Source organism: Zingiber officinale, chromosome 10B, assembly GCF_018446385.1.
Source record: "Zingiber officinale cultivar Zhangliang chromosome 10B, Zo_v1.1, whole genome shotgun sequence".
NCBI lineage: Eukaryota > Viridiplantae > Streptophyta > Magnoliopsida > Zingiberales > Zingiberaceae > Zingiber > Zingiber officinale.
In genome coordinates this window covers 10,707,441-10,727,103 of record NC_056005.1, presented here as the reverse complement: position 1 = coordinate 10,727,103, position 19,663 = coordinate 10,707,441, and the positions used below count along the sequence as shown (strand labels likewise).

The 19,663-nt window shown below is 40.6% G+C and overlaps 1 protein-coding gene across 2 annotated transcripts; it reads right to left on the bottom strand.

Moving 5' to 3' along the window:
• Nucleotides 1-15,458: 15,458 nt before the first annotated feature.
• On the bottom strand, nt 15,459-18,906 carry LOC122029990 (cyclin-SDS-like). 2 transcript variants are annotated; one of them, XM_042589134.1, is made up of 7 exons: nt 17,944-18,906; nt 17,709-17,876; nt 16,936-17,102; nt 16,479-16,607; nt 16,199-16,379; nt 15,911-15,955; nt 15,459-15,799 (listed from the first exon to the last, which is right to left on the bottom strand). In XM_042589134.1, exons 1-7 carry the CDS (start codon nt 18,880-18,882, stop codon nt 15,767-15,769), a joined length of 1,662 nt encoding a protein of 553 aa, XP_042445068.1. In that variant the 5' UTR covers nt 18,883-18,906; the 3' UTR covers nt 15,459-15,766. The 2 variants fall into 2 exon arrangements, with proteins under 2 accessions (XP_042445068.1, XP_042445069.1); XM_042589135.1 differs by having other exon boundaries at nt 17,950-18,906.
• Nucleotides 18,907-19,663: the final 757 nt, after the last annotated feature.

The following is a 19,663-nucleotide window of genomic DNA, read 5'->3' as shown; positions in this document are numbered from 1 at the left end:
CCTCCTCGTCTACTCCGTCCGAGGGCCTTCCGGCATATCCTGGAAGTCATCCTCACCTGTAATAAAAATGTCGTGAGTCTACGACCCAGCAAGTTCAGACCAATATGCATAAGAGGATATCTATAAAGTAGAGGAGATAGTAACTCGAAACCAAATGAAAGCATAAGCCAGATATCATATAGCAAAAGAAATACTCCGTGCACAAGTCATCCTATATAGCTAATATGGTGAATATGTCACATATACGGTAACCACAATTTGAGCCAGTCAACAGTCTCATGATCCTAGAGGTACCTCGTAGAGAACATGCATCCAGTCATATAGCCGAAGCTAACATAAATTCCAGTATCAGTAAAGTTTGGATGGGCCCTCCCCGGAGCTCATCTCGGGTCACCCATCCCGTACTGTCACCCCATATGCTCATATTCATTCCTACTAGCCATATAAGAGAAATATAATTTGTTCGTAATATGCTGCACAACACAGGATATAGATAGAGCTATAACTTAAAGATGCATAGTGAGTTTACTCATATTAACTAACTGTTCTCTAATCAATAGATAAATAACTAGCAGTCCAATTAATTCCTCATTCTTCAATTCTGTAACCATTTCGTGACTATATCCTGTACATAGTTCAGTAACAATCCATATAATTGATAACAGTTCCTATTTTGGATGTTACCAACTAAAGCATGCTGTCATATAAGAATTAAGCTAAAAGAACTTACATCTGATTCATTCATGACTCCATGATTCCATTATCAGTATTATAGAAACAAACATAGCAGCTAATGACAAAAGTAACAATCTGATTACCAATCTAGCAACTCAAGGAGAAAAATAAAAACATCACGGACCAGTCCTCATACTATCCACATCTTGTTCCAATAACAACCGGAAACAGCAAGAAGGTCAATCAACGTTATCCATTCCCAAAACCACCTCAGTTTGGAGAATAGAACAACAATCAATTGGAACAGCAGAAGGAACAAAAACAAAACATAAATCAGCAATTCCATCTGAAGTTTTCAAATACCCAAGAAGAAAACGGAACATCCACAAAATCGACTTGAAGACCTCACAAGAACCGACACCAAGTCCAAGCTCCACCGAAAAACTCAAAGCACAACTCATTCCATCAAATAACATCTCGGTTAGACATATCATCAAGCAGCTAACATTCAGAAACTCGCAACATCCACAACATGGAGAAAATCGAATCCAATCCCAATCATAGCCAAGTGAACCTCGCGAAAATCGCAAACCTACAATTCCACTGCCAACCGAACTCCATCGATACAGAATGCACTAGCGAATACTAGGGAATCAGGCGAACCAAGCGAGATCTACAATGAAACCTCCAAACCCACACGAAAATTCTGATTAAAGCCACCATCCGACAAAAATCTCACGACAATCATAAATTCCGAAGCATAAACCCCACAAACATTCCCCGAATCAAAGGAAAACACTGAAACCTCGGTTAAAACACAAGCATCACTGGATAAGGTGAATCGCGATCCTTACAGTCACATGGAACTTGTCGATAAGGACTCCATCAACTCCCAGTTCCTTAACCAATACCTCACAGATATCGCAACTTGCATAGAGATTGGACTTGCCTTTCGTGTCCTTGCGCCTCTGTCAGACATCCCCGCTCTGTCCTTGCTACCACCCGAATCCAAATGTCCTCCACGGATCTAGCTGCGGGATGCGAGGCTTGATCTGAGCTCGAGTCTTCGGTGAGGAGCTCTGCCGATTCGGTGGAGTGACTGCCACCAGGGAGAGCCAGTGATCGCGAGAAGAAGAGGCATGGAGTCGACGTTTTAGGGCAACAGTGGGCAGGCGAAGCTGACATACTTTTATACGTAGGTTACTTAGCCTACCCAGGGTAATTAAGACTAATGAGTTCCCTACCTATTAGGGTATCATACTTGTCCATCAATTTTAACAGTTCTTTCCCCTTGAAATATGATGTTTAAATTCATTTGTACCCTCAAAAATTTCTAAAATTCATAGAATATTTTTTTATATATAAGTTACTCCTTTAATTAGTGCTTATGTGACCTTAGACATTTTTTTTTAAATAAATTCATTAATTTCGCTCGTGGTCCTTACAAAAAGAGACATCGCTAGATATGTCAGTACCTGTCTGACCTGCCAGAGGGTCAAGGCAGAACATCAGAGACCAGGAGGAGTTCTGCAGCCCATTCAGATCCCAGAATGGAAGTGGGAGGATATTTCTATGGATTTCATAGTGGGATTACCCAGAACCACAAATGGTTTTGATGTCATCTGGGTAATAGTCGATAGATTGACCAAATCAGCCCACTTCTTAGCTATCAGGATATCTTACTCCATGGAACAGCCAGCTCAGTTGTATCTCAAGGAGATTGTTAGATTACATGGAGTCCCACGGACCATCATTTCAGACAGAGACAGCATATTCACATCACACTTCTGGGAGTGTGTACAGTCAGCGTTGGGCACTAAGTTAAAATTTAGCACAGCTTTCCATCCTCAAACAGATGGTCAGACGGAGCGGTTGAATCAGATACTCGAAGATATGCTACAAGCGTGTGCCCTAGACTTTAAAGGAAGTTGGTGCACATATCTGAGTTTAGCAGAATTTGCATACAACAACAGCTATCAGGCCACTATCGGTATGGCACCTTACGAGGCTCTTTACGGGCGGAGGTGTAGATCTCCAATCTGTTGGTATGAGAGTGGTGAACAGAAAGAACTAGAACTTCAGACAGATCTAGTAGCAGATACCACAGCAGCTATACAGCGGATCCGCCAGAGGATAGAGACAGCTCAGAGCCGCCAGAAAAGTTATGCTGATATACGGCGCAGACCCTTAGAATTTTCAGTTGGGGATACAGTATTCCTCAGAGTAGCTCCCATGAAGGGAGTAATGTGTTTTGGGAAGAAGGGCAAATTAAGTCCCAGATATATGGGACCATACCTCATCACTAGGAGAGTTGGCAAAGTAGCATATGAGCTAGAGCTACCCCAGGAGATGTCAGCTATCCATAATGTGTCTCTATGCTGAAGAAGCATATCCTAGATGTCACCCAGGTGATTGAGCCCTAGTCGGTACGAGTCCGCGAAGACCTCAGCTATGACAGTCAACCTATTCAGATAATAGACCGAGCAGTCAAGAAATTACGGAACAAGGAAGTACCATTAGTTAAAGTTATTTGGCAAAGTCACATAGCAGAGGAGGCAACTTGGGAGACAGAGGCCAGTATGAGACAAAAGTACTCAGAATTATTCTAAGTTCGAGGATGAACTTTTTATAAGGTATGGGGGATTGTAATGCCCGAAAATTCTCAAAATACTTTTATAAATATCCTAGTATTTTTCTGGAATTTTAGGATATTTTTTATGGAATTTTTAGAATAACGGAAGTAGCAAAAATAAATAGAAGCGTAAAGTATCCTACGCGGGTATTGAACCCGAGACCTACTAGACCTTATGCTTTAGTGATGACTCTAGTGACCAAGTGAATCCAGCAGGGCCGTGCTGAAAAAAAAAAGGAATCAATTATATTTATGTGAGAGTTGGGCCGAATTAACCACTTAATATAAATAGGAAAATTATTAAGTGGGGAACTGTTTTAACGCAACTCTTCTCTTCCTAAAACCCTCACACGCCGCCCCTCTTCCTCTCCACCCTCTCGGCACCCAAGACCTAGGAACTTAGGGATCGGTTTCAAGGGCCATAGGAGCACCTCCCGGTGACGACTCTAGCACGAGAACATTCCTCTCCGCGAGAAGGGCACGTAGACGTGAGGAGATCGACAAAGGGATCTTCTCCACCGGAAAACCTAGCGTTTGGATTTGTAAGAAACTTCGAGCAGGAGGTAAGAAACCCCTCACCTGCAGTATAAGTAGCTATTCGTATGTTTTCACACATTAGTTTAGTCGTATACAGATTTTCAGTACGTAGGGTGTGTTCTAGTGCACACCAAGTGTTTGATAAAATGTTTAGCTCAGTAAAATGCCACAGTAGGCATTTTAATAGCTCAGTAAATGCAGTAGAAGCATTTAAAATAACATATTTAGTCTTGCTCCAGCTTATATGGGACTATGGTCCAATGGGTGGGCTCCCATAGTCGCTTCTAGGTTCAGATAACCTAGTTCTAGGTTCAGATAACCTAGTAAGAGCAAGATAAGGTATATTAGCTACAAATCAGTATTTTACTTTTCAGTGGCACTGTACTGGAATTCAGTTGTCCTTGGGTTGGGCTCCCATAGTCGTCCCTAGGTTTAGATAACCTAGTAACTCTACTAAATTCGGGACTTGCAACCCCGGGTTTAGTTAGAGATGCGTGCATAGCAAGTACAGTTGTCGGGCCCATCAGCAGCATGATTATGTATTTTCATCTATTTACGATAAATAGTTTCAAAACTCCACAATATAGTTTATGTGAATATAGAGCAGCTTAGCATCAGTTAGCAGTAGTGTAGCTTAGCTTTTATTTCAGTTTAGTTCTTATGGATCCACATGATGATTTATGCTTAGCCATGATTGCATGTATCGGATGTGATTATGCCATGTTTTAGAATCCATGTTTAGCAATGTTCAGCATATATTTCAAATAGCATGATTTAAAAGCATAAATTGCATCGTATGCATGTTTTGTGAGGTAGATGGTTTCTTACTAAGCTCCCAAGCTTACAGATACTTCTTTTCCTTATACTGCAGATAAAGGTAAAGGAAAGATGGACTAGCGGAGGTTGGAGGTCAATGCTACAAAGATGTGTGTGGGAAGGAACTTGGAATAAAGACCCTTGGGAATTAGCAAATTTAAAGAATTAGAACTTTTTGTTCTTTTTAATGTTTATGCACCTTTGGAATGTTTAAGAATTCTGAATTGTGAAACCATGCTTATGTCATGCCTAGGACACTAGTTAGCTTATTGATGAGTAGTAAATCATGCATAATGTTAGTGAAGACCTATTACAATATTCTCTAGGCATTTTAGGTTTATTATAGTGAGTTGTGTATGATCGAGCTCTGAAATCAGAGTTCTGTAGCGAAATCAGAAACTCCAATCGATCGATCGATCGATTGGAGGGACCTCAATCGATCGGTTGATCGATTGAGAGCTGATTTCCGCGAACAGTAAGCTCTGGAATCGATCACTGGATCGATTGAGGAATTAGCCTCATGAACAGAGAGCTTCTGAATCGATCACTGGGTTGATTGGTATAGCTGGATCGATCAGCCGATCGATCCATAACTTCTCCCGTGCACAATAGCACGCTGAATCAATCACTGGATTGATTAGTCATAGCTGGATCGATCAGCTGATCGATCCATAGATTCTTCCGTGCACAGTAGCACGCTGAATCGATCAGGGGATCGATCAGATGACTCCAATCGATCAGCCGATCGATTGGAGTGTCTGATTTCAGCTGGAAGGGTCTCATTTCAGTCTTTTGAGCAAATAGGAAGTGTGGGTTCCTTCCCTAGTGTATGTATGTCAAAGGAAAGGTCTTTGAATCTAATCTTACAGGCTGTAATAGTCATTAGCAGAGTAAGATTTTAAATAGCGCAGATTTCCGCACCTTATAGTTAGCACAGGATAATGTGATCAATCCAGCGAGCTTCTGCTCGCGAGAAAACTCCTCTCAATCGATCGCCCAATCGATTGAGGCACTTCAATCGATCGGGTGATCGATTGAAGCACTGAAAAACTGAAATTCAATTTCAGTGAATTTCAGAAACCCCTAGAAAATTCTATAAAATTTGAAAAATTATGAAAATTCATGTAGACATTTCTTAGGACATATACCATCAAGGAAAAATAGTTTTCTAAGAAAATACTTCATATTTTCCAAGATTGACACAAACTAGAAAACTTATAAAAACTTTAGTGTTTTCTTCTAGTTTGTGTCTAACTTTTCAATTATGAGTACTATCAAAAGATAGTCTTCACCAATGTTTTCCAAAGCATATTTGAAATCATTTTCAAAACCAATTTCCAACCATGTTCTTTGGGCTCAATGCACATGACTTGTACATTAGCTTTCCCAATGATTGGAAAACACATAACTATGTGTTCGATGAACTTAAAACTCACAAAAATGCACTAAATCAACATCTTGAGTTGTGTTCATCATCCTAACATCTCACTTGTATTTGATGTGTACTAAACCACATATAAGTCACCTTATAGTTCATAGTGAGATGTAAAGTTAGGTTTTGCCCTAATCTAGGGATCATGCATATCTACCTAGGCATTTTGAGGTTATGAACATCCACCAAGGATGTTATTTGTTAATAAATGTCATTTGTCCTTAAATTGTAAGGAATTAAAATAATGCATGATATGTTATGGCATACATCAAAAAGAAATAATTTTCAAAAGAAAATTTCCTATAACTATATGATGTATGTATGACATGACATGGTATTTTTATGTTTTTCATAACAAGACATGAATGCAAAACTAAATATGATGTCATGGAATATGATGGGAAAATAAAGCATGGCAAATTAGCATAAAAGAAATACCTAGATTATCTATCTAAGTATCCTTAATCCTTAGCTAAATTAAAATTTAACCCTAGATTGCCCACTATTTCCCAAGAAAATGCCAAAATTCAATTTTGACATTTCTTTTGATTTTCCTAATTTTGTGACAATTTAAAATTAAGCATATTCCTCAAATTTTGACACAAATTACTCTTTTAAAGAGTAACAAATTAAAATAAGGCATAGACTTGCCTTTAACTTCCCAATAAAATGTCAACATCCCAACTTGGCATTTCTTTAGACTTGATTTCTTGTGCCAATTAAAATTATATCCAAAAACTCAAATTTTTGGCACATCTTACTCTTTCCAAGAGTAAGCCATTAATCCTTATCATTTTCAAAGGTTAACAATAACCTTAAAAATGCTCTTAGAGTGCCAACTTTATCATGATTAGGTTAACTACCCTTTCAATTAGAGTTGACACTCTCTAACCCATCTAAGGGGTAGAGAAAATGCTCCTAGGAACCCAAAACCTATTGGTGCTCCTTGGATGCTCTACGTATTCACTAGGGATAACTTCCCTAGATACCTTCCTAGTGACCTTGTTAGGCTTCTTAGAAGCCTTGGTCACACTTTCTAGATCAACTCTAGGGATTTCTTCCCTTGTGACCTTCTTTTTTACCTTCTTGGACTTCTTAGAAGTCTTAGTCACATTTATTGTAAAAATACTCTTAGGGATGACTTCCCTAGTATTTTTGACTTGACCATTTGACCTAGGGTTGGTTCCATAACTATATGGAACCCTATGGTAAGAAATTACATCCTTCTTAGCCTTAGGTTTGTATCCCAAACCTCTATGGCCATTGGATGACTTTTGTACTCCTAGACCTAGGCTATGCTCATTTTGTCCTTTTAGGATATTTTCCATTATTTTTAGGGTCTTTTCTAATTTATCAAGTCTTGACCTCAAGACTTGATTTTCCACCATTAAGTCATTAGTTTTTGGTTTTTCATTAAATCCATGAGCATTTTTGTTTCTAGACACGTACCTAAAATTCTTTGTTTTCTTGCTTAGATTTTCATCTACCTTCCTAACCCTATGTGTGGTAGTTTTAGCATGAAAAGCTACATGTTTCTCCTTAATGCTATCATGCTTCCTATTTATATGGTAAATAGCATTAAAATGATAAAAAAAAAAATTAGAACTAGCATGCTTGTTACCATTATTCAAAGGAGTAGGCTCAATAAATGATACCTTTCTTTTTACCTTAGAAGCTCCCCCTTGAGTTGTGCTTCCTCCATGAGCCTTGACCGCTTTCTTCCCCTTGGGACATTGGCTCCTATAATGTCCCTTTTGATTGCAAGAGAAGAACATAATGTGCTCCTTGCTCTTCTTTGTTCCAGGGACGATCTCCTTAGGCTTCACCTTGCCCTTTAGTGCCACTTGGCCCTTCTTCTTGGCCAATTTGGGGCACTTGTTCTTGTAGTGTCCATGTTCCCTACACTCAAAACATATGATATGATTTTTATTTTTATTTGAAACATTTATACCTTCATGTGTAGAGATGACATCTTCTTCTCTTGACCCGGATGTGGAGACTTCTCCTTCTTCTTGATCCGGTGTCATCGAAAATTGCTCCCCCTCAATCCTAGAGGTGGAGGCTTCTTCATCTTCATCTTCTACAAGAAACAAAGAGTATGCACCCTCTTTGCCCTTTTCGTTGCATTCCTTTGAAGATGAGGCTTCTTGGACTTCTTCTTCTTCGAAAGTTAAGCATCTCTCAACTTCGGAGTCCTCCTTCTCTTGGTCTTGCTCCAATGAGTCACCCTCTTTGGATTTATCTTGATTTGGTACAATGGAGGGTTCTTCATGAAGTTTGGCCAACTTGCTCCACAATTCCTTTGCATCTTCAAATTCTCCAATTTTGCAAAGAATGGTGCTTGGCAATAAATTAACCAATAATTTGGTTACCTTGTTATTCGCCTCCCACCTTTGAATTTGTTCTTGGCTCCATTTGCTCTTCTTGAGGATTTTTCCCTTGGAATTTGTTGGAGCTTCAAATCCTTCCATTAGAGCAAACCATTGCTCTATCTCCATCATCAAGAAATTCTCGATCCTTGATTTTCAAAGATCGAAGCTTGTTGAAATAAATGATGGAGGCACCCTTGTATCAAATCCAAGTTCGTCTTGGAATTTCATTGAAGTTGAGCTTGATAAAATCTTTGACTTGAAAAATTTTGCTCCAACTTCTTCACCCTCTAGCTCTTTTCCCTTTCCGGCGATGATTCCGGTGAAGAGCAACTTGCTCTGATACCACTTGTTGGGACCAAATATGTAGCTAGAGGGGGGCTGAATAGCTCGTCGCGCTCATCATGCTCGTCGTTGCTTGTTTCTCATGTTGAAATGCAACGGAAAATACAAAGAAACAACCACACAACGCTAACTCGTAGATTTACTTGGTATCCACCTCAATAAGAGGTGACTAGTCCAAGGATCCACACACTCACGCACCTTCCACTAATAAAACACTCCTTTACGGTAACTACCGAAGGCGGAGAAGCCCTACAATACTCTCAATACAACAAGGAAGCAAGGGAAAAAAAAATACAAGAAATATCTTACAAGATATGCAGTGAAAACCCTAACCCTAGCTTTTTCCTCTTGTTGTAGTCACGTCTCTTGACTTGGATGTCTCTCCAAGATCCTTCAAGAACTGGCGGTGAGAGTGGAAAACGCTGTGGAGAAGCTGCTATGAAGATCGGAGATGAACAGTGCAAGTTCTACCGAAGGAATCGCACGCCAACGGCTTTATCTAGCGCCAACGGTCGGATCCCGATCGATTGGATTGCTCCCAATCGATCGGGGAGGCTTTGGATCGATCGGCCGATCGATCCAGAGCACCTCTGTTCTTTCGGGAATTGTCTGGATTGATCAACCGATCGATCAGGGCTTATCGTGCGAAATCGCACCTCCCAATCGATCGCCCGATCGATTGGAGGCTCCCAATTGATCAGCTGATCGATTGGGAGGCTTTCTGTTCGCGTGACACTTCTCCCCAATCGATCCACTAATCTATTGGGAGGAGCCTTATCGTGGGGACTCGCCCAATCGATCGGCTGATTGATTGGGCATGAGCCAATCGATCGGCTGATCGATCCAGCTCATGATTTCACCTAAAATCAAGTCCAAAACCCCCTAGACCAACATTCTGTCATCCATGACTTGTTGGTCTATCATGCCTAGCATTCGGTCACCCTTAACCTGCTAAGACTCCCTTACCAAGTGTCCGGTCAATCCCTTTAACCCACTTGGACTTTTCTCCCCGTGCCAAGTGTCCGGTCATCCTTGACCCACTTGGACTCATCTCCACCAGGTGTCCGATCAACCTTGATCCACCTGGATTTCCCGTGCCAAGTATCCGATCAATCCCTTTGACCTACTTGGACTTCCCAACACCAGATGTCTGATCAAACTTGATCCATCTGGATTTTCTGTGCCTGGCTTCACTCACCAGGACTTTCACCTAGCTTCACTCACTAGGATTTCCATCTGCCTAGCTTCACTCACTAGGTCTTTCACCTGGCTTCACTCGCCAGGATTTCCAACTACCTGGCTTCACTCACCAGGATTTCCATCTGCCTAGCTTCACTACTAGGTCTTTCAACTGCCTGGCTTCACTCACCAGGACTTCCTCTCTGCCTAGCTTCACTCACTAGGTCTTTCAACTGTCTGGCTTCACTCACCAGGACTTCCTTTCTGCCTAGTTTCACTCACTAGGTCTTTTAACTGCCTGGTTTCACTCACTAGGACTTCCCATTGCCTAACTTCCCAGTTAGGACTTTCACCTAGCTTCACTCACCAGGATTTTCCAGTCAAGTATCCAGTCAACCTTGACCTACTTGACTCTCCTTCACAATCTCACCACATGAACAATTGTACCTGCAATCTCCATGTCTTGTCTCCATGTATTGTCAAATATCGAAACACAAACATCAAGACTCAAGCTTGACCCGATTCAAGCTCAGTCAACCAGGTCAACCTTGACCTAGGGAATATTGCACCAACAAAAAGAAGGAGCGATCGAGAATAAGTTAACTTAGGTTTTTAATAACCTAACTTAGTTTTAATTAATTAAACCTTATATTAATAATTTCAATTAACTCCTACTTAAATTGGGTATCTAAATAGGCTTTCTACAGCCCAATAATTGATCCCCTTAAAATACGTCATACAAGCTCCGAAAAATTTTCATAAAATTTATAAAAATTCTTGAAAAATCCAATAAAATTATTTCCCAAATAACCTTATTATTTAATTACTATTTGGTTCATTATTTTACACTTAGGGTAAGTAGCGTGGGAGAAGAAAGATAAGAAAACTTGATTGTTGTTGCACCAATTCGAGCAATTCGAAGAAATTGCAATGGGAAAATTATTTGAAGAGGTAATTATACCGGTTCAAATTGATTCAAAAAACTTAAAATTGAAAAAATAAAGTGGAAGAAAAACAACATAAATTAAACTCCCTACTTGATTGGTGGTTGCACCAATTCAGAGCTAACAGACCTCTGATACCACTTGTAGAATCGTTACGCACATAAGAGAGCGGGTGAATCACGTGGTTTTAAAAATCTATCTTTTTCAATTTTGGAAAGGAGTATGCAGCGAAATAACACAACATATAAACAAAAACATGAATACGAACTCGAGGAGTTACTTGGTTCGGAGCCTTCGGTGACTCTTACTCCAAGACCCAAGATCTCTTGGACCGTATCAATGGGCAATCCACTGACAACCTCTTCCGGAACGATCGAAAGAGGGAATCGAATACAAGTACAAAAATTTGGAAAGTGTAATAGCCTACACTTTCCTTTGCAAACAAGAAAGAAGTATAACAATTCTAAATCGTTACCAACACCTGAAGTTGTAGAGTCTGAACGGGCTCGTGTGCTGGTGTCCGTCTACCGGCAGCAATCGAATGTTCTCAGAGCAATATTGCAGTGGCAAAACGTAGTCGAAGCAGCAGAAGAGCCATTGAAGCTTGTAATTGAAGTGTATTCATTGTACTGCTCGAATACCCTTTGAAAGAGTGTTGAGGGTGCCTCTAAAGCCCTTGAAGGCGCCTCCATTCCCAAAACCGATCCCTTCAACTTTGGTAGCGATAAGATGTGCAAACTGTGGCTTCTATCCACTCGAGGGCACCTTTCAAGTACTCCAAGGCACCTCCAAAGCACTCTGAGGCGCCTTTGGCACTCTCTAAAGTGCCTCCCATCTATCTGAGGAGCCTCCAACCCATCCAAGGCACCTCCAACCTATCCGAAGTGCCTTCAATCCATCTGAGATGCCTCCAATCTGCTGGTTTGACATAGCAATCTTTCAGAGGTCATATCTTTTGACTTCGAACTCGGAATCAAGCTCTGTCAGTTGTCATGCGTGTAGAATTTAAATATCTATTTTTGTCTCTAACACACAGAGTTAGAAAAATATATTCATAAATAATTGATATATATTTATGAGTTAGATCATGTCTTACAAAGACCAGGATCTAGTCTTGGTCTCAACTTAGATTTTTAAAATGGATCTAAGTTGGACCAGCACCTATAGTCCCATTGGGACTCGTCCTCACTGGAACACTCTCGTCCAGTGACTTACCTTACTTACCATGCAGAATCGCTTGACTTGTCTTTGACCCATCAGGTCTTCCCGCTAGTTGTCAGGTCCGCAGACCCAACTGGACTTCAACTAGCTGTCAGGTCCCGTAGACCCAGCTAGACTTCTTGCTAGATATCGGGTCACTCCTTGACCTATCTGGACTTCTACACTAGCTATCAGGTACTCCAGACCTAGCTAGATTTTAGCCTGGTGTTAGGTCCTTCAGACTGTCAAGTCCTGTACACTTGGTAGAAGGGTTAGATCTCACCACATATAACTTTAATTCATTTATCATTCATCAAAACTTAGGTTTAATCATTGGTGTCAACTACACCAATAAAAAGTACTTGGGAGAGAGCATCGATGAAGAGGGAGCATCCACCTACGAATCTGATATGATAAGTGAGGTAAATCAGCTTCGTCCAGACCAACTATACAACTATATTAAAATGTTGTCTAGAACTTTATGCAAAACTAGGACCAAATATGTAAATTCAAAGAAAGACTATGCATGCCGATGAGAATCCAGGAAGAAGCATGCTCGAGCAAAAGGCTAGAGTTGGATTCAGATGAGCTCAACTCGAGACGACTGAAGCATCACTTAGGTGAGCGTAGAGTGTGGTCAACTCAGAAGTTGACCATCCAAGGCACCTCTGATTGACTGGAGGTGCCCTAGTGATTTGAAGACCTGAGGTGCCTTAGTTGATTGGAGGTGTCTCGGATGAACAGTAGTTGAGGCGCCTCAAATTAGTTAGAGGCACCTCCAATGAACCAGAATTGTTGCGGAGCTAATAAACGTTGGAATCTAGCTCAACAATAGTCGGGCCACCTCCAATGAATCGAGGTTCCTCCATTCATCCATATCAGTTGAACATTGGCAAATTTCATCATTTGGAGGCGCCCCTAGTCAACCAAGACACCCCGAGTTGACACATCGGCAAAATGCTCATTTCGACCAGTGCACTATAAATAATGTCCTAGATCTTGGAGTTCGAAACACACCTATTCTAAACTCAATATTCATTTTCTGTATTTTGTTTTGTGCTTTCAAAGTTTTTAAGATGTTACTCCACCTTCATAAAGGAGATCTTAGCTGAGTTTTCATTATCTTGGATTAGCAACCTCCCAGATTGTAAACCAAGTAAACCCGGAGTCCCTTGTTACTTTATTTATGTTATTTATTTTGATTAGTTAAAGTGTGTTCTTGCTAAGTAAGTAGTAATAGAAGTGTTAATTTGTGATTGCAGGGCTATTCACCCCCTCTAGCCAGTCCACCTGATCCAATAGCTACAACATGAAAGGATCACAAACAAGAAAGTTATACAACATAGTAGGACCATAAACAAGAATATTATACAACGTAGTAGGACCACAAACAAGAATGTTGTAGCAGCTACAGTTCAATAGCTACTACAACATTGTATCTTCTACAAAACTGTAGCATTTGGATGGAGGGGGAAGATATTTAGGACACATACATGGGGAAACACACTGCAGATGAATGACAGTAGGCAGGTTCAGCGAGGCGATGCAGCACCGAGGAAGTTGATTGAGGAAGACGGTGATCGGTGGTGGCTCTACGAGGCGGCACCGAGAGCAACAAGGGAGTTCGAAGGAGGGTTCGAAATGTTTGGGTTTTTAAGAGGAAAAGGGAAAAGAAGGTTTAGGGTTTTTTAATTCTAACAGGACACTGCTACAATAGAAAAAAATTTGACGGGACACTACTACAGTGAAAATCGCACATAGTCATACTATATATATATTGGGTGCCTTAGTTTATGGGGGCGCCCAACAAATCATATATATTTAAGATTTTGTTACCCTACATACATTAGGGTACACACTTTGTATACACCATGCATTTTTTTTTTTTTTTTTTTGAGCTTAGGATTTAGAATTTAAAGTTTAGGATATAGTATTTAAGCTAAATAAATTTTTAAAAAAAATTAATGCATGGTGTTCACAAGGTGAGCACCATAAGATAAGTAAAGTAACAACCATCTACATAAGGTAAGTAGGGTAACAATCCTTTGTTAGCCTACACATCTAAGTGCACACCTTGTATGCATCATGTGTAGTTTTCTTCTTTGTTTTTGTAATTTATTTAGCTTAAATATTATAACATAAATCCTAAATCATAAAATCTAAACCCTAAGCTCTAAAAAATAAAGAAAAAAATATACTTTGTGTTCACAAAGTGTGCACCATAAAATGTGTAGGCTAACATTGTTGCACCTAATGTAATTTTTTTTAAAAATTTTTAAATTTCTTTAGCTTAAATATTATACTAAACCCTAAGCTCAAAAAAAGAAATTAAAAAATTATACTAGATGCTCGTGGGATATGTGACATAACAAAATCCACGGTCTAATTAATCTTAAGGTGGATGACCTGATATGACAGACCAGCCACTAGATAAATCTAGAAGCAAGCTCACCACGTTCTAAATTTTTTATTCTAATCGAGGAAAATATAAGTTTATTTTAATTTCAAATCGTGAATAAAAAACTGTTTTAGCACCATGCGATTGCACCAAGAGAGTAATGTCCATATTCTATATTTTGTTAAGCTAGTATCAGATATCCCATCCTGATTAATGGGCTTATTCTATAGTTGTGCAAGAAACAGGTTGTCTGCTGCGAATTTGGCATTGATTTTGCATGTAAGTTTGATAGGGACATACAGCTGGTTGGAGACATGGAAGACAAGGAACTAAACGACAATATCAATGAATGTTCTTGGAGAAGACTCAGTTTACTGTGCGTATTGAAATTGGAAACTCGCATGAAATTTAAAATTTAAGGAGCATTTGATTCCGGGAATGAAACAAATGTTCTTCATTGAATGGAAATATGGAATAGAATAAATTAGGAATAAAGTAAAATAGTATCCGTTAGCTCCTTTTCTAAAAGGTTTTGATACAGCTGATGCTTCATTTGAATTTTCATATAGTTGATGCATAGCAATGTTTATGTACGAGGAATAATTTTTATAATAAAATGATTTTAGATGAAATAGTAATATATGGCCTGACTCAATTGCAAATATTTTTTTTTCTAAAAGTATAATAATGAGAGGAATGATTAATTTTGGAATAAGCATACTTCAATAAACCGTTGTATTCAATCATAATCGATAAGGAAGATTCAGGCCGTCACTCTATATGAGAATTCATTGAGGAAAACTCTCTGGTTTGCGTAGCTTCTCAAGTGAAAACAAATTAATTTGGGAAACTATCAGAGTAAGAACATTATAAGGCGTATCAGATGAAATTAATCGTACAAGGATACCCAGAATAACTACGAAATGTTAATTCCTCTAGACGAGTCCACTTGTATTCATTTAAAACACACTATATGCAAATGGATGAAAGGGAGTTTGAACAATAGGAAAGCATAACACCGCTGAAGCAACCATAAATTGCGCTACTTGTTCTATCTAATACAACAACACGACTCCTAAACGAAGTAAATTCAGCAACTAATGGGTAGTGAGAACCCAGCACCCATCTATATCCTGAGTGTCAAGATGAGCAGAAAGGTACTATGTTCTAGTATGTCTGGAATTTGATGAGCTCAATTGAGATCATTCTAAATTCATTATTATTAGAAATACCTCAATTCTAGCATGCGTACTTGACTAACCACTGGAGGCTCTGGAAAAAAAATGTATTCGATTAAGTTAATAAATGTTCAAGGCAGATAAATGATGAAAGATAAGCAAGCTAACCACATTATTAACATATTGTATCAGATTCAGAGAGAACCTGCATGCACTCTGGTAGATCGTCGTTCTTTGTTCTAACGTGAGTCTGCAGATTTAGCACAGTTGTCAGTTTTTTAATGTCTTCCTGAAGTTTCCTAATCATTTGGAAATCTAATTTGAAACACAATTAAAATGAGAAACCATCTCACTCTCCATAGTTTGGTTGTAGTTTAAATTACTAAAAAAAACGGCTTTAATGAAGCATGGTACGGAATTTAACCGGTATTTGACTGAAGGATGAATTTAACTGCACCTTGTTCGTTGTCCAGATTGAGATGTCGAAACTTACCTCCATGACCATTTGGCAAGCATCGTCCTGGTTTGTAGCCAGGCAAGCAAGGATGACCAAGCCGGCTGCTATGCTAGATGGCCAAAAGGACAGCCTCTCATGATCTAGAAGAGAGAGAACCGCCAAGTACTTTGACAGCTTCTGTACATTTGCATCTGCTCTTGCTGCCTTGAGATAAAACCTAAAACAACATTAAAACACCTTTAAGTTCTACTCATCTTCCAATATGTTATAGCTTTATGGTCAGATCACAGAGGTAATGGCTCTATGGAATTGTTACCAGAGGAAATTGTGGGTCGTAGGAACAAAGCATTTGAATCGTAGAACTTCTTGGACAAGCCATTCCATCGCTACGACTTCACTTCTGCTGTAATAGTTGGTCCCTACCTTGAATGATACCTGCCGTATGCTGAAAAGAATAATAATACTCAGATTGTTTAAGTTTTGTAATAAGAACACTGTTACTCCCATGGTCCGACAGAAGAACCAAAGTATATAGCAAGATACTCAAACATACTTACTCTCGGTCTGGTAATTCAATTATAAATTAACAATGAATTGATCTATCAACATGATGGTATGTCTACAAATTTCCTTTCTGGTCTAATTTAAATTTTTTAGGTGTAGTTGTGAACAAATATCTAGTCGGAAATTTACTTGTAATCATAAAACATTGCACCTGCTTAAGAGATTCAAATGGGTAAAATATAAAAGAGGAGAAAACAATTACTAGTCACCTGTTGTATGGTTGGTTCTCTTCAATGCGCGTGGCTAGGGTGATACTAGCTATCCCCGATAATTGAAGGTTTCTTATGCTCTTGAAGTAACCCCTGCTCAGGAAGCGGTCCATCAGGCTAACGCCCAAGAACAGGGTCTCATGCTTCAGATCCATAGCATTAGAATGCTGCTCCAGAAAGGAAAAAAGAAAAGATAAATTTACTCGATTCTGTGTATATTAAGTTCGTAAGGGATAAAAGTTCAATAATCCATATTAATTCTGTAGTTTTAGTTGGTTAGATGAGTAGCTATCGCAAAATGTCTTGACCCATGGCAAAAGATTTTCAGTTGATTAAGTGGGCGGTTGACTGTGGTTTGAATGTTGGATGATTTGACACCCCTTTCAGATTCATTACATTTCGGCTCAGGTGATTGAGAAGCTGGAAATGATCCGCGGATTGTTCTCCTATCAGCATCAGATTAGCTCAGTGATGCCTTATCGTTGTCTTGGCTACCAAGAGCAATATTTGTATGCCTCTCGCTTTCGGTGGCTCGGGTATTTTCACCTCAGGATGTTAAATCAAGCAGAATTTAAGTGATTGTGGTTTTTTTTTGTGTTCCCTCTACTCTGTGGGCTATGTTAGACTGTTAGTCACTGAAACTTAACGAGCGTAGTGTGTTTCGCCCTTGAGCGAACGGCAGAACAGAGTCGAACTAAGAAAGGATAAATGAAGTTACGAGGAGCATCCTACAATACAGATTAAATAATTGAAAAGATCGAGGAATTGCTCACCTCCACCATCCAGTTAACCATCACGATCCGTTGGTCTAGGATCAGGCGGCCCTGCTCTGTCGTCCTTCTGTATTCCTTGGCGAAGTTGTACATTGTGAGACCTCCTCTCTCCCTACTTCGAAGCTTTTGATAGCTCTCCTCGTCCTCCTGCTCTTCGAACTTCATCAGCTGCACCAAATCCGGGGATTTAGCTTTTCATCTTAACTATTAAATTGGAGGAAAATTAGGACCGCACTATAACCGTGAACTCTTGAAAAGACTCGCGTTCAGTTGCAGGGGCTACGTGGTAGCTCGCAGAACAGAACTGCCTCGAGAGCTGATGGAGGAGGGATAAAGTGGCCGTGGGAGCGGCGCTTTCATGAGATTTCTTGGAGAATCCATCGGAAGAGGATGAAGAGGCTGCGATAACAGAGGAGGAGTAATTGAAATCGGTGAACACATCGCCCGAACTGTAGCGGCCGAAGAGCACATCCTCCATCTGGGAGAGTGTCATCTCGTTGCACGTTGAGTACTCTGACCTTTCCTCTTCCTCGCTCTCGTGTGAGATCCGCTCGGAGCAAGCGAGATCTGAGTCGAGGTCGCGATCTCCGGGTGGCTCCCTGATTGGCGCCACCGAGTTCTGAGAGATCTGGGACCTTCCGGCAGGTTCCTCCATTGTCGATTTACCACCTCCGTTGGCATCGGCGAAGGAATCGAGGCAGGAGGAGAAGGAGACCTCGGGCTCTTGCTCAAACATTTTCGTCGCCTCGGAAATCTCATCACCGCCATTAAACTCCTCAACGACGTCAGATACATCAGCCACGAGATCGGACTCATTCACCTGGAACTTCGATCGCTTCGGATCTCGTCCGTTCTCACCCTCTCTAATTCTCCTAGTGTAAGATCGAGTAATCCGGTGGAACTCGTTCGGAGCAGCGCCACTGCCGGAGCTCCCGATCACTCTGGATTCGTGAGATAACCCACTCGAGAATCCAGTGGAGGAGGAATCTGCCTCCCCCTCCGCCGCTGCCGGATCGACAGAGCCATTGTCGGAGACGCGGTGGACGACCGGAAGGAATGCGACGCGACTGCGGCGAGGAAGCTTGGATCGCGGCTTCGTGGAGGCGAAGGAAGCCTCCGCCGCGAGCGGCCGCTTCCTGCCGGTAGCGGCGGAAGCGTTGTTGGAACTTGACATGGAAGAGAGAAAGGAACAGGGAGAGCGCACCGGCTGTAGTGGGAGTGGAGACTCGAAAGTCGAAGTGATATAGGGGTCGTTGAGAATGACGTAAGCTGAGAGCGCTTTGCCTCCGTGCGAGGCCCGATGCGGCCACGTGTACAACTACCGATCCGTACAAACTACTTTACCTTCTCGCTCCGTAGCCCGAGGGGCCATCGAACGGTTGGTGTTGAAGAAGGCGGAAAGTTGGGGGTTCGGGTTCAGGTACAGTTTGGGTGCTCGGGATATTTTAAAATATCACAATTTTGTAAGCTGAAAAATAATAGAAATTAAAGAAAAATAACCGTCTCATGTATTTTTTATATTTAACACGTAACAACGCACGGGTCATCGACTTATAAATTCAAAGTGATATTCAAAAGTCGAATGATGCATTTAAGTCAATATAAAGGTAACGCATAGTGATAGAGGATTGACTTCGTGCGCGTTCCCCTGTATTGATTCATGATGCTATACGATCTTCCACGCACGTCCTCTGCAAGCAAAGACTCCCCATCTTCCAACTTTTTATTGCACGCCATGTATTAAAATGCCAATCAAATCCTAAGCTGGGTTGGTGCTATGTGCCTGGGTTCAACCCTCACGAGGACTCCTGCGTTGCCTTTTGTGTCTACAGCTTCCACCCAAGGAAGGAAGAAGGCAGCGTCCAGAATAACAAACTGAGTATCCATGTGGATAGCAATGTGTAAGAACACTAAAGGAACAGGCTTCAGTTTAATTTCTGGTAACCCGAATCCAT

Coding starts and splice junctions, on each gene's coding strand:
- LOC122029990 (XM_042589134.1), bottom strand. CDS start 18,882: ATGTCAAGTTCCAACAACGCTTCCGCCGCTACCGGCAGGAAGCGGCCG. Junction 16,608..16,935: donor GAGAACCAACCATACAACAG/GTGACTAGTAAT, acceptor TATTCTTTTCAG/CATACGGCAGGTATCATTCA. Junction 15,800..15,910: donor ATCTACCAGAGTGCATGCAG/GTTCTCTCTGAA, acceptor TTTTTTTTCCAG/AGCCTCCAGTGGTTAGTCAA.